The sequence below is a fragment of the Pinus tabuliformis genome, chromosome 6 (assembly GCF_031772625.1).
Source record: "Pinus tabuliformis cultivar Carrire ecotype Pingquan chromosome 6, CPIR1, whole genome shotgun sequence".
NCBI classification, from domain to species: domain Eukaryota; kingdom Viridiplantae; phylum Streptophyta; class Pinopsida; order Pinales; family Pinaceae; genus Pinus; species Pinus tabuliformis.
Window position 1 is genome coordinate 1,680,221,791 of NC_142292.1, and position 13,428 is coordinate 1,680,235,218.

The 13,428-nt window shown below is 37.0% G+C and overlaps 2 protein-coding genes and 1 long non-coding RNA gene across 3 annotated transcripts in view; all 3 read right to left on the reverse strand.

The window, feature by feature from the left end:
• Positions 1 to 8,221: 8,221 nt before the first annotated feature.
• On the reverse strand, positions 8,222 to 10,100 carry LOC149265408 (protein kinase STUNTED-like). Its single transcript, XM_089403722.1, has 7 exons — positions 10,022 to 10,100; positions 9,753 to 9,878; positions 9,421 to 9,581; positions 9,192 to 9,268; positions 8,953 to 9,100; positions 8,701 to 8,850; positions 8,222 to 8,494 (listed from the first exon to the last, which is right to left on the reverse strand). The coding sequence occupies exons 1-7, from the start codon at positions 10,098 to 10,100 to the stop codon at positions 8,222 to 8,224; spliced, it is 1,014 nt and encodes a 337-aa protein (XP_089259848.1).
• A 250-nt stretch (positions 10,101 to 10,350) lies between these two features.
• Positions 10,351 to 10,775, reverse strand: LOC149265409 (uncharacterized). The gene is made up of 2 exons (XR_016251250.1): positions 10,649 to 10,775; positions 10,351 to 10,442 (listed from the first exon to the last, which is right to left on the reverse strand). It is a non-coding gene; the product is annotated as an uncharacterized LOC149265409 (long non-coding RNA).
• An 86-nt stretch (positions 10,776 to 10,861) lies between these two features.
• Positions 10,862 to 13,428, reverse strand: part of LOC149265410 (protein kinase STUNTED-like) — an 82,727-nt gene continuing 80,160 nt past the window's right edge. Inside the window, exons 2-6 of the mRNA XM_089403729.1 lie at positions 12,078 to 12,504; positions 11,701 to 11,949; positions 11,369 to 11,529; positions 11,140 to 11,216; positions 10,862 to 11,048 (exon numbers count right to left, since the gene is read on the reverse strand). Coding sequence (XP_089259855.1) covers positions 10,877 to 11,048; positions 11,140 to 11,216; positions 11,369 to 11,529; positions 11,701 to 11,949; positions 12,078 to 12,504 — 1,086 coding nt within the window. The 3' untranslated portion in view covers positions 10,862 to 10,876. The remainder of the gene's footprint in view (positions 11,049 to 11,139; positions 11,217 to 11,368; positions 11,530 to 11,700; positions 11,950 to 12,077; positions 12,505 to 13,428) is intronic.

Here is a 13,428-nt window from a genome sequence, read left to right on the forward strand (position 1 = left end):
GTTAAAATTTTGTTTGATTTTCGTGCTACAGATAGTTTCATTTCACCAGTTGCATTAGAAAAATGTGGGTTGGCAGCCTATGAGCACGAAGATTTTAAACAAGTTGAGATGGCTTCTGGGATAAAACAAGCAGTAGGACCTAGTGTTGACCAATGTCAGGTAAACCTTGGGGTGTGTATGACTAAGTTGAAGGCATACGTCACAGCATTGGGGACGTATGATGTAATTATTGGAATGGACTGGCTAGAAGCTCATTGAGCTTTGGTGGACTGTTTCAAGAAGAAAGTGATATGTTTAGATGACGAAGGTAGGTCAATTGAGATTTTTAGAATCAAGAAGGGAGTGTCACTACAATTCATATCCATGATGAAGGTAAAACTTTGTCTTAGACAAGGTTGTAAGCTATATTTGGTTGAGGCTGTAAGTGACTAGAAAGGACCCTCCCTAGATCAACATCTAGTTTTGTCAGAATTCAAGGATGTTTTTCCTGAGGAATTGCCTAGATTACCTCCTGTAAGAGAGATTGATTTCACAATTGACCCAAAACCTAGTGCAGAACCAATATCTAAGACACTCTATAGGATGAAAACCCCATAAATTTGTGAGTTGCAGATGCAGTTAAAAGATATATTAGACTTGGGATTTATCAGACCTACTATTTCACCTTGGGGTGCACCAGTGATTTTTGTGAAGAAGAAGGATGGTTCCTTGCAGCTATGCATAGATTATAGAGACTTAAATAGAGCCACAATAAAGAATACGTACCCAATACCTCGAATAGATGACCTATTTGATCAAATGAAGGGAGCAGTGTTCTTCTCAAAGATTGATCTACAATCTAGATACCACCAATTGAGGATTAAGGAGGAGGACATCTCAAAAACTGCATTTTGAACTTGGTTTTGGCACTATGAGTTCGTAGTTGTTCCATTTGGTTTAACCAATGCGCCAGCAGTGTTCATGAGCCTCATGAATGGTGTGTTCAAGAAGTATTTGGACCAATTTGTGCAAGTCTTCCTCAACGACATTCTTGTGTATTCCAAGAATGAAGAGGAGCATGAAAAGCACCTAAGGGTGGTATTGACTTGCTTAAGGGAAAATCAATTGTATGGGAAATTGTCAAAATCTTCCTTCCTTCAGAAGAAATTTCATTACCTTGGGCACATCATTTCAAGAGAAGGGATTTCAGTTGACTCGGAAAAGGTGAAGGCAATAATAGATTGGCCAGTACCAAAAAATTCCCATGAGGTAGATAGTTTTATGGGGCTAGCAGGGTATTATCGCAGGGTTGTGGAAGGGTTTTCAAAGATTACAAAACCCATCACCACATTACAGCTAAAGGGGTCAAGTATGAATGGACAAATGAATGTGACACTACATTCACAGAACTAAAGAGGTTACTAACTAGTGCACCGATCCTTCGAGTGCCAGATATGGGAAAATACTTCACTGTCTGCACCGAAGCTTCCGCGCAAGGTTTGGGTGCAGTATTGATGCAAGAACGCAGAGTAATAGCTTACGCATCTAGAAAATTGAAGAAACATGAAGAGTTGTATGCTACCCATGACTTATAATTAGCAGCGGTGATGTTAGCCTTGAAACTGTGGAGACACTACCTCACAGGGAGAAGATTTGAGTTAAGAGCAGATCATCAAAGCCTGAAGCACCTCTTCACTCAAAGGGATTTGAATGCCAAACAAAGGCGGTGGAGCAAATTCACGATTGAGTATGATTTTGAGATCTCATACATCAAGGGTAAGGAGAATGTGGTGGTGGATGCACTAAGCAGGAGACCACGAACCTTCTCCCTAGTAGCCTTAAAGTAGCTTTAAGGGAAGGCGTGTTAGAGAAACTCTTTGAAGATAGTTGGTATCTAAAGGTCATCTCAGCAATCCAGAGTGGGAAGTAGATAGAACCAAAGTTTGAGGGATATGTCCTTGAACCAGATGGGCTATTGAGATTTCAAGGGAGAATGTAAATACCTAAGGAAGGGGGTATAAGAAAATCATCCTCGAAGAGTCACATAGAGCACTCTATTGTGCACATCTTGGAGCAAAAAAGATGTACGCAAACATGAAGAAAATCTTCTTTTGGGTAGGCATGAAGCACGACATAGTCCAGTTTGTCACCAAATGTCTTGAATGTCAATGAGTGTAGGTTGATCATCGCCATCCAACAGGACTCCTACAACCACATGACATCCCTATATCTAAATGTGAGGTAATTTCCATGGATTTTGTTGTGGGTTTGTCACTCACTTCATAGAGGCACAATGCTATATTGGTTACAGTTGATAAATTGACCAAAAGTGCCCATTTCATCCTAGTAAGAGACACTTATGATGTTACGAATGTGGCGCGAGTGTTTGTAAATGAAGTTATTTGACTACACGGGTTGCCCACAAAGATTAGTTCTGATAGATACTCTTGATTTACATCTAGGTTTTGGACAAGTTTGCAGTTAGTACTAGGGACTCAGTTGAAACTGAGCACTGCGTATCATCCAGAAATAGATGGGAAAACTGAAAGAGTAAATCAATTTCTAGATAACATTCTTAGGATGTACGTCATGGATAATCAGACTTAGTGGGAAAGGTACTTACCATTGGTAGAGTTTGCTTATAATAAAAGTTACCACAGTTCAATCGGGATGCCTCCTTATCAAGCTCTATATGGAAGGCCATGTAGGACACCGTTGAGTTGGGAAAGTTGGAGGACCAAGTAATAGGTGGCCCTGAATTAGTTCAAGAAATGGAGGAACAGGTAAAGCAGATTCGACAAAGGTTAAAGGAAGCACGGGACAGACATAAGAGTTATGTTGATTCACATAGGATCAATCACTGTTATGAACAGGGAAAATTTTAAGAACCCCCCCCCAAATTTATAAATATAATAATTGGGCGAATCTCCATGGTATATAGGAAAAATGGAAGGCGATTTTATCAATAATATAATATGTATATATAATTTTCTGGCGAATCTCTCACCAGGCATGGCGAATATTTTACTCAATTATAAAATCTTGTAAGAACTTGGCAAGTCTTTCACTAAATAATAAAACTTTGTAAAGTCCTAGTGAATTTTAGCATTGTGAACTCTTAGAGAATTTTTTGAAGAAGTATAAAACCATATATGATAAGAGCCACATGGTGGCAATATCACTATCTTTTTTCACATTTCCACGACATGGAACTTGTCTATAAAATTATAAAAAAACCAACCAGGAACAGGAACAACTCAAATGCTTTGTGAGAGCTAGTCTAGAAAAAAGCAACAAATAACATGTCGACAGAATTGTTCATCGGTGAGCCGCTATTTCGTGGGCAATCTGTAAAGGAGCAGTTGGATATCATATTTCCAAATCCGGGAAAGCCTTTCCCATCCCTCACAAGATTTGTTAAAAATGTTGGGTGTCTAGAAGGTGTGGATTTGCTAAAACAAATGTTACAAGTGGATGGAAACAAAAGATTAACAGCTAATGAAGCTTTGCAACATCCATACTTTCAGTCCTACAGGACTATAAACAGCTGCCATAAAGATTAAAAATGGAAATCAGCTACAAATCTCTTGATGACAACACTATCAAGATAGAGGCCGATGCTCTCTTAAAGACAGAGCTGCTGGAAATGGAAGCAGGTGCTATGAAGCTGACACTAGTAAAAGATGGGACAGCACAGCTTCCCATAGTGCATCCCACTCTGGGACAATCAGTTTTTTGATGTTTTGCAGATTGGGTTACAGTATTGCAACTTGTTTTGGATTTGTCACCAACCTGATGTTTTGCTTCTAATTTATTTTCATCTGGTGATAAACAAAGTGTCAATCTTTTCTCAGGATAAAATAGTATTCTTTACAGACATATTAACTTGGCTGAAAAGTCCAGGACAATATGAACAGGACAGCTTCCAGGTTTTTTTGAAGATTTCTCCTATCAATTTACTGCCGGAGGGTTTTCTGTGATTTCTTGCACTTCTGAAATTTAATCAAATTTCTACTTGAAATAAAAGTTCAGAAGAGACTATATCACTAATGCTAAACACACATAATTGAGAAGCCGATATGAAGCATTGTTTTTTTGGGTGTGTTACAACTTTGGTGACCATGCAGCTCAGTCATTGCATGTTCAGTTTGTAACTCCACCTTGAAAGAGTGAAATGTGTGGTGTAGGATAAGAAGCTCTCTGTTAAGGCGCAATTGTTTTTCCCCAAAATTCTAATATATAGATTCTATCTTGTTCATGTCTGTGTCAGGTGATGTTTCTTTTCATGTGCATGTGTTTAGTCAGATATAAAATACTCAAGTTCTCACCAGCCTGGGCTACAGTGGCCATTCTGATGATCTATTTCATACTTATTGCATTTTTCTAATAAAATTACATTATATTCATTTAAATTATGTGATTGAAATAGGGATACAAGAGCTTATTTGTATTTGAAGGTCTATAAGGCAGAGTATAAGCTCACACCAATCCTAGTTATTCTCTGCAAGAGAAAATCAGTTTCTATTTCACTCCTCAATAACACTAACTAAATCTCAGTTTGAAAATCAGTTAAATTAAGAAGACTAAATCCCAGTTTGAAAATCAGTTAAATTTAGATGAAATTACTCATTCAAAATCATTTGGATGAGGAAATTGTCAAATAATTGTAAGTTGTCGTCTTAGAGAAAATGAAGGGAGCACATTCGTCATATTCTACCAACTGCAACATACCTACCTTCAATGCACTCTCTGTAAGGACCATAACGGGAGCAAATGTGGACCCATGTACAAATTTTTACTGCCTCAGGGTTTGTTTCATCCTGTGACTACTAGGTTCGTTAGTCCTTCACATAACTCTCCAACAAAATGAATCCAAGAGTGGAATATAGACTCTTTACACGCAATTTATTTTCTAGAAAGTCTATACAGAGAAATGAAAGTTGCAAGTATAAGAATTATGCTTCAAAAATGAATTTTCTTGTGTAGTGACCTATACCAAGGGCATGCTTTTGCAAAGTTTTATAACAGAAAAATTTGTCAAGAGGAATTTATTAAGGAAATCTCTTGTTAGAAATGAAATCCAGTTGAGTTGAGATAAAGTCCATAGTTACAAAGAAGTATTGTTGTGGAAAGCAATTCCACTATGACATTCCTGTACATTTTAATACAATATAAAAGGAAATTGATGTCATTTCCAAGCTACTTGAATCCATTGAACACAGAGAGAATCAGTTGAGAACTGATGAATGAACATGGAAATCGATGTAATTCCTAAGCTACTTGAATCCATTTTGAACACAGAGAGAATCAATTGAGAACTGATGAATGAACATGAGCTGAAGCAAAAGGACACTATCATTAAGCTAGTCGACCCTGAAATTGAAGAAAATGATCATGTCAAACAAATCTACTAGCAGTGTACTAATAACGGTAAAATCGACTTGCAAGAAGAAAGTAACTTAAATACCACATTTGTTGGAAAATGAAATCAATCAAAAAATGTTCTAACCAGAGATGAAGTTGATTCAAATGAAAGAAGTTCAAATCAGGGTGAGGTGAACCCAATAAATGAGATGTCGATAATCCCAGGAAAAATCAACTAGCAACAATGAAGGAAATCGATTGAAAATAATTAGTTAATTCCATTGTTAAGATTTCAACTTGGATATCATTTGTTGCCTAGGTACATTCTCTTGGAGAAATCGACCTGCATGTTAGGATGTAAATAAGTTCCAATTAAACAGAAAATTTTTATTTGAGGGGAATTGAGGTCCAAAAGAGCAGAGTTCTTGGCAGAGGAAAAATATAACTGCAAACACCCATTCAATATCTATGACTGTAGATTGAAGTTTTGCAACCTTGGAAGCACTATTGAGTACTTAACCAGAGCTGTAGAATCATTGGTACTTTATTAGATTTGATATGCAATACAATGCTTGATTCGCCTTGATTCCCATTTATTCTGTTTAATTTCTGCATACTGATTCCTACTGATACCGTTCCAACTGCTTGAAACAATAACATTTTCAAAAGGTCTCTTTCACTCTCACTTCAATTAGAACAATACCCCTTTCTCTACTACATTCATGCACATATGCTTACATTTCCAATTCTGCAGATTGGTTTTCATGAAATTAACCAATACTTGTTTTGCATCTAACGAATTCACATAACTAAACAAAGCACTGAAAATATCACCAAAACTGAGTGGCCTCTCTAGTATTACAAGAAGATTTATTCAAAAGAAACAAGAAGTTATTTTAAACTACCCTAGAACAAGTCCATGTGGATGCTTATTTATGACATGCCACAATGTTGTCCATCAAAATATTTTCCTAAAAACTGTCTCTATATTGGGTTTCAATGGTAGGAGTTTTAGAGTTTTCCCTGATGATGACTTGATTTTAAAATAACTTACTTACTTGGGACCATTCACCCTTAATTTCAGAGGTGGCCGTGGTAGAGGAGGCAGGCACTCATCTAACAGTCGAAAGCCCTTTACAAAGGGGAATGGTACCAACATAGAGAAGAAACACAGACGGTTTGAAGAGGATGATGGATCTGCCAAAGATGAACGATCAAATAAGGTCCAAAAGCTGGAAAATGATGGTGAATTACAGGCATCTGAGACTTCCAAAGCTGCTGAGGATAATTGAGCACCTCAGATGATTCAGCAGACCATGCCATACGCTTTATTTTTTTTTATTGATTATAGCTTTATTTTCTTGAACAAATTTTGGGTTTCATATTGTATTTCTTGCCTTTTCTTTTTTCCCTACAAAAGGTGTAGGCATTAAAAATTTTGAAGTTAGAGATGTAGGATAGTTTTAATGTTTTGGATTTGAAGGCTGAATTTTTTAAGGTGTAATGTTATAGAACAGCTTTGCAATTACCTGAACTCGAGAAGCAGCGTTTCATGGCAATAAAAAATTGCCAAAATATAAATACTATATAATTATAAGTTGAGCTCATATATTTGCAAAATCTGTTAGATTCTTACAATTATTATTCTTTTAGTGATGAGATTAGTATGTTGTTAAGTCAGCAGAATGGTACCTGTCTCTTCATGTTATTATGTAGCAAAATGGTACCATGGAAGGAATATGACCCACGAACATATAGTGGTGGAATTTTACACAACCTAAACCATTCTTATTGAATTTTGTGGATATTGTCATGATTATGGCTTGGTAATTAAATAAAAAGGAATTAGGTTCAGTCCTTTACAATAAGTGATGAATATGCACATTAGTATGGTGACAAGGTCTTTATTTATTGCTATTGTTAACCATAAATCCTTCCATCGATGGAAACATTTCTATGGATGAAAAGTGAAAATGCAGTGTGGTGTGTGCTGTGATATCCTTGAAAATGAATAAATGCATTCTACTGTGTAGCTTTTAACTTTTGATTCTCATTAATACCATAGTATTCACCGGTACACCTTTGCATTGTCTTCTGTGATATTCAACCTGAATCTTGAAAACCCTGCATCTGTTCATTCCTGATATTATGCAATAAAAATTGCTAGTGTTATAAATGAAATTTGAAAATTAGACATGGCTACTCTGTTTTAATAGTTGGTAAATGCTAACCATTAACTATTTGAACCCTTGGTCCTTTTGTTAGACCAAAAACGCATCAGGCATGGCCCTTATGGGGCATCAAAGAAGGATCTCAAGCTTCAGCACATTTGATCCATTTGATCAATCAACCTGGCATCCATGAGAACTGGTTAGTAGTGGGTAGTTCTTTCTACGGTTCTCTCCACCACTTCTGAATTGACAATATAGTAGCATTACCAAAAAGTTACTCTTCTTGGTACTTGTCTACCCAGAGCAGTGTAATGAACACCGTAGATCCATTTTCACTATTTACATGAGATTGACAGTAAAAAGTAGAAATGTGGACACAACACTGAAAAAATCAGCATGCGAACAAAAGGTGCCAACTAGTCAAACATTGCTCAGATCTGCAGCCAAGATAATGGAGTACTGACATCTTGATCTTCCTTTCTGCCCATGAGCTTGCTTCTAACTTCAAGGAATGCTTTAACGAAGTCAATGTTATTGTTCAATCCCCTAGTTTTCATACTATCGTTAGCTATTCTTTGAGGTCTAGCATAATACGTCACATTCCTGGCCATATAAGAATATGAAACCACTGTGGCCATGGGAAACTTATAAAGCAACCATAAACAAATGTATTACTAGCAACAAAACTCACTTCTTTTAATCTTGAATTAAAAGCTTGATGAATTGCTACATCTGCGCAATCCGTAATCTTCCAAAGAATTGTTTGTTGGCAAAATGCCCACACTATGATCTGTGCTACTAAGTGATACCGTATCATCATCCACCCCAAGCATGGCAAGGGTGAGATGGGTTTGTATATCATGCCCCCCCTGATTTTCTACAATGTCATCCTCATCTGAAGTATCCATATCCTTGATCATTGTATTCTGGCACCACGCCCAGTCAGTCCTCTCATCTTCTCCTTGTAGTAGTTTTAAAATCTGCCATTAATCATATCTTGGTATTAAAGAGTAAGTAGAGATGAACAGATGTGGTTAACATAGAGTGTTTTATAGCTAAAAGAAAATGTAAGAGAAATTGCACCCTAAAGTAATTTTTGCAGGTAAAGAATACCCTCAAAAAACACACGAGGTAGTAAAAACAAGCCCCTGAAGCATATAGAAATGAATAGAGGAAGATAAATTACTCGGCTCATGCAAGGACGGTAATGAGATGTTTCCCTTAGACAAAGCGTAGCAGCAAGCATCATTCTATGCATTTCATTTGTATCATAAACATTTTGCAAACATTTGTCAACAAGACTTTCCATATTCCCATCCTGTAAGAGTGGTCTTGCCTGGTTTCAACATTTACAGAAGGTTAAACATGAGCCCCTAATAAGGATAATCAATATAAATAAACATGAAGAAGAGAGTCAACTGTAAAAAGCAGGACTTACCCACATAATCAGGCTTTCTTGACCCTTGGGACTTGCTGTATCAATTGGATTCCTTCCAGTTATTAGCTCAAGAAGGACCACACCAAATGCATACACATCCGTCTTCTCATTAACCTTTCCATAAACAAAGTATTCTGGAGCAAGATACCTGTCAAACTACAATCACAATTAGTGAATTTACAAATTGGATAGCTTTAATCTGAAAATGGCCAATCGAAACTGGGAAGATGCTTACATACCCAAATGTTCCTAAAACATCGCTGCAAGTGATATATGAAGATGTTGGTGCCCACCTTGCTAGCCCAAAATCTGACAACTATTATAATAACACGCACATTAATTCTGTTGAAATTTTTCATTAGTGCAGAATTCCAAGTTTCAGTTTACAAGTCTAGATCACTAAGATCTCTTCAAATACTGAATTGTGCAATTTAGTCTTGATTCTTCTTGCAGTAAAAATATTTATACCTGTGGTTCAAACTCTTCAGAAAGCAAGATATTGGAAGACTTTACATCTCCATGAATGACAGATTGAGAAAAGCCATTATGCAAGTAATCTAATGCTTCAGCAACTCCTACAGCCACTTTTAATCGCACTTTCCAAGGAAGTATTGGCTTTTCCTCTCCTCCTGAAAAATATATACATAGTCAATAGCTAGGACTATAATCAAATCTCAGAAAAGAGAAAATGAAAGACCCTGCCATACAATACATAACACTATGATGCTTAAAACGTACTACTGCTTAATATTTCTACACGATTTCATGATTCTTAAAATGCAATACTATTGAGTATATACCATGGAGATTCTCTTCAAGGTTTCCTCTGGATACAAAATTATACACCAGAAGGCGGTTAAGGCCTTCTGCACAGTAACCGATAAGTGTAATGACATGGTTGTGCTTCAATAGAGTAAGAATCTCAACTAGTCAAACATTGCTCAGATCTGCAGCCAAGATAATGGAGTACTGACATCTTGATCTTCCTTTCCGCCCATGAGCTTGCTTCTAACTTCAAGGAATGCTTTAACGAAGTCAATGTTATTGTTCAATCCCCTAGTTTTCATACAATCGTTAGCTATTCTTTGAGGTCTAGCATAATACGTCACATTCCTGGCCATATAAGAATATGAAACCACTGTGGCCATGGGAAACTTATAAAGCAACCATAAACAAATGTATTACTAGCAACAAAACTCACTTCTTTTAATCTTCAATTAAAAGCTTGATGAATTGCTACATCGGCGCAGTCCGTAATCTTCCAAAGAATTGTTTGTTGGCAAAATGCCCACACTATGATCTGTGCTACTAAGTGATACCGTATCATCATCCACCCCAAGCATGGCAAGGGTGAGATGGGTTTGTATATCATGCCCCCCCTGATTTTCTACAATGTCATCCTCATCTGAAGTATCCATATCCTTGATCATTGTATTCTGGCACCACGCCCAGTCAGTCCTCTCATCTTCTCCTTGTAGTAGTTTTAAAATCTGCCATTAATCATATCTTGGTATTAAAGAGTAAGCAGAGATGAACAGATGTGGTTAACATAGAGTGTTTTATAGCTAAAAGAAAATGTAAGAGAAATTGCACCCTAAAGTAATTTTTGCAGGTAAAGAATACCCTCAAAAAACACACGAGGTAGTAAAAACAAGCCCCTGAAGCATATAGAAATGAATAGAGGAAGATAAATTACTCGGCTCATGCAAGGACGGTAATGAGATGTTTCCCTTAGACAAAGCATAGCAGCAAGCATCATTCTATGCATTTCATTTGTATCATAAACATTTTGCAAACATTTGTCAACAAGACTTTCCATATTCCCATCCTGTAAGAGTGGTCTTGCCTGGTTTCAACATTTACAGAAGGTTAAACATGAGCCCCTAATAAGGATAATCAATATAAATAAACATGAAGAAGAGAGTCAACTGTAAAAACCAGGACTTACCCACATAATCAGGCTTTCTTGACCCTTGGGACTTGCTGTATCAATTGGATTCCTTCCAGTTATTAGCTCAAGAAGGACCACACCAAATGCATACACATCCGTCTTCTCATTAACCTTTCCATAAACAAAGTATTCTGGAGCAAGATACCTGTCAAACTACAATCACAATTAGTGAATTTACAAATTGGATAGCTTTAATCTGAAAATGGCCAATCGAAACTGGGAAGATGCTTACATACCCAAATGTTCCTAAAACATCGCTGCAAGTGATATATGAAGATGTTGGTGCCCACCTTGCTAGCCCAAAATCTGACAACTATTATAATAACACGCACATTAATTCTGTTGAAATTTTTCATTAGTGCAGAATTCCAAGTTTCAGTTTACAAGTCTAGATCACTAAGATCTCTTCAAATACTGAATTGTGCAATTTAGTCTTGATTCTTCTTGCAGTAAAAATATTTATACCTGTGGTTCAAACTCTTCAGAAAGCAAGATATTGGAAGACTTTACATCTCCATGAATGACAGATTGAGAAAAGCCATTATGCAAGTAATCTAATGCTTCAGCAACTCCTACAGCCACTTTTAATCGCACTTTCCAAGGAAGTATTGGCTTTTCCTCTCCTCCTGAAAAATATATACATAGTCAATAGCTAGGACTATAATCAAATCTCAGAAAAGAGAAAATGAAAGACCCTGCCATACAATACATAACACTATGATGCTTAAAACGTACTACTGCTTAATATTTCTACACGATTTCATGATTCTTAAAATGCAATACTATTGAGTATATACCATGGAGATTCTCTTCAAGGTTTCCTCTGGATACAAAATTATACACCAGAAGGCGGTTAAGGCCTTCTGCACAATAACCGATAAGTGTAATGACATGGTTGTGCTTCAATAGAGTAAGAATCTCAACTTCAGAAAGAAGCTCTTGCTCTATTTTGGATGATGAATTCAAGATTTTCACTGCCACCGATTGTCCATCAGGAAGAAATCCTCTGTACACCTTACTGCAGCCTCCTCTTCCTATAAAATTCCCTGCAAGAATAAGGATGTTACATAATTTAATTGAGTTCACAAGGTTAATATACATTTCAAGGGAAATTTCCCATTCAAAACAGAAGAACAGAAATGAAAAACTCCATGAGGAAAACTACAAATGCAACCTGTTGAAAAACCAGAAGTAGCAGATTGCAACTCCTGATATGTAAAATGCCTGCAGGTTTTACTTTGACAAAGGAACTCTAATCTCCTTGCCAAACAATTTTCTTCTCGATCAGAATCATTTTGTTGACTGCAAGGAAACCCTTCGTCTTTAGAGCATGCTTCAATTGGTGCTACCTCATTCGAAGACCGAGATTCATGTTCATAGTTGCAAACCTTCTGCATAATCTGTCCTTTCAAATGAAGCTCTCCAGTTGCCTGTGTAAGCCTATTTGGCAACTGTAGTGTCCATTCAACTACAGATGTTTGTTTTGATGTAGACTGTGGAGTAGGAAGCTTGGTCAGTGAATCGGCTCCACGTAAGAGGGGCCATCTAGGTACTGATTCTCCTTTCTCTGTAATCAGTCCCGAAGTCGCCCTTTTGGGAACCTTTTGGTTAAGAACTACCCACTACTAACCAGTTCTCATGGATGCCATAACAAAAGGGAGAAGCATGCCAAGGAAAATGGCATGAGTAAAGAAGAAATTGAAAAGGAGATTTATGAGTTGAAGGAGAGATTCAACATAGTCAAAATGAGGCTTGAAAGAGAATACCAAAGGTAGAGATGGGACCTAAGGAAGAAGGCCAAATTACTTGTCAGAAAAAAGATTTTAAGAGGAAGACCCCTAAAGCTAGAAAGCTAGGGAGGAAGATGAAGCACCTGTTGAGCCTAAAGTTGAATTAGTTCACTATTTTGAACCAGAGCAGGGAATAGTCCTTGATGATGAGGAAGATGTTGAAGAGAGACTATCAGAGAGTCTCATGGACTGCATAAAGAGTTCAAATCAACATATGGATTTGTTGATAGAAGATATGGTGGAAAAAGCATCATAACAGTAGAGGGAGCTACACAAAGAGGATGTCGATGAGACAATAAATGAAAGTCTCATGGGAGGTTAGCTAGAAGTGCTTGTAACATATATACCATATGGGGCTAAAGAGCTTGGTGATTATGATACTGATGCTATGTGTATAGATGCAGATGATAAGGATTTTCAAGAGGGACAATCATTCATAGTTGTCATAAGAATAGAAGAAAGAGAAGGAGTACCTTCCTAAAGCATGGAAGGAAGACAAAATTTGATGTTGGAGGCATCAGAAGAGGCTAGGTAACCTTTTATTTTTAAAATTGGTGAATTTTATATGAATGCATGCTTTGCATGTGAGGAGAATGGACAACTGGTGCAAAAGGAGAACGAGAGCACTAAATTGATCCAAGAAATCCAAATTAAGGTAGTAGATGCTAGACAATCCTCAAGGAAGGATGAGTTTCCAAAAGGAAAAAACAATGCATAATGAAGCCAAGATAACCT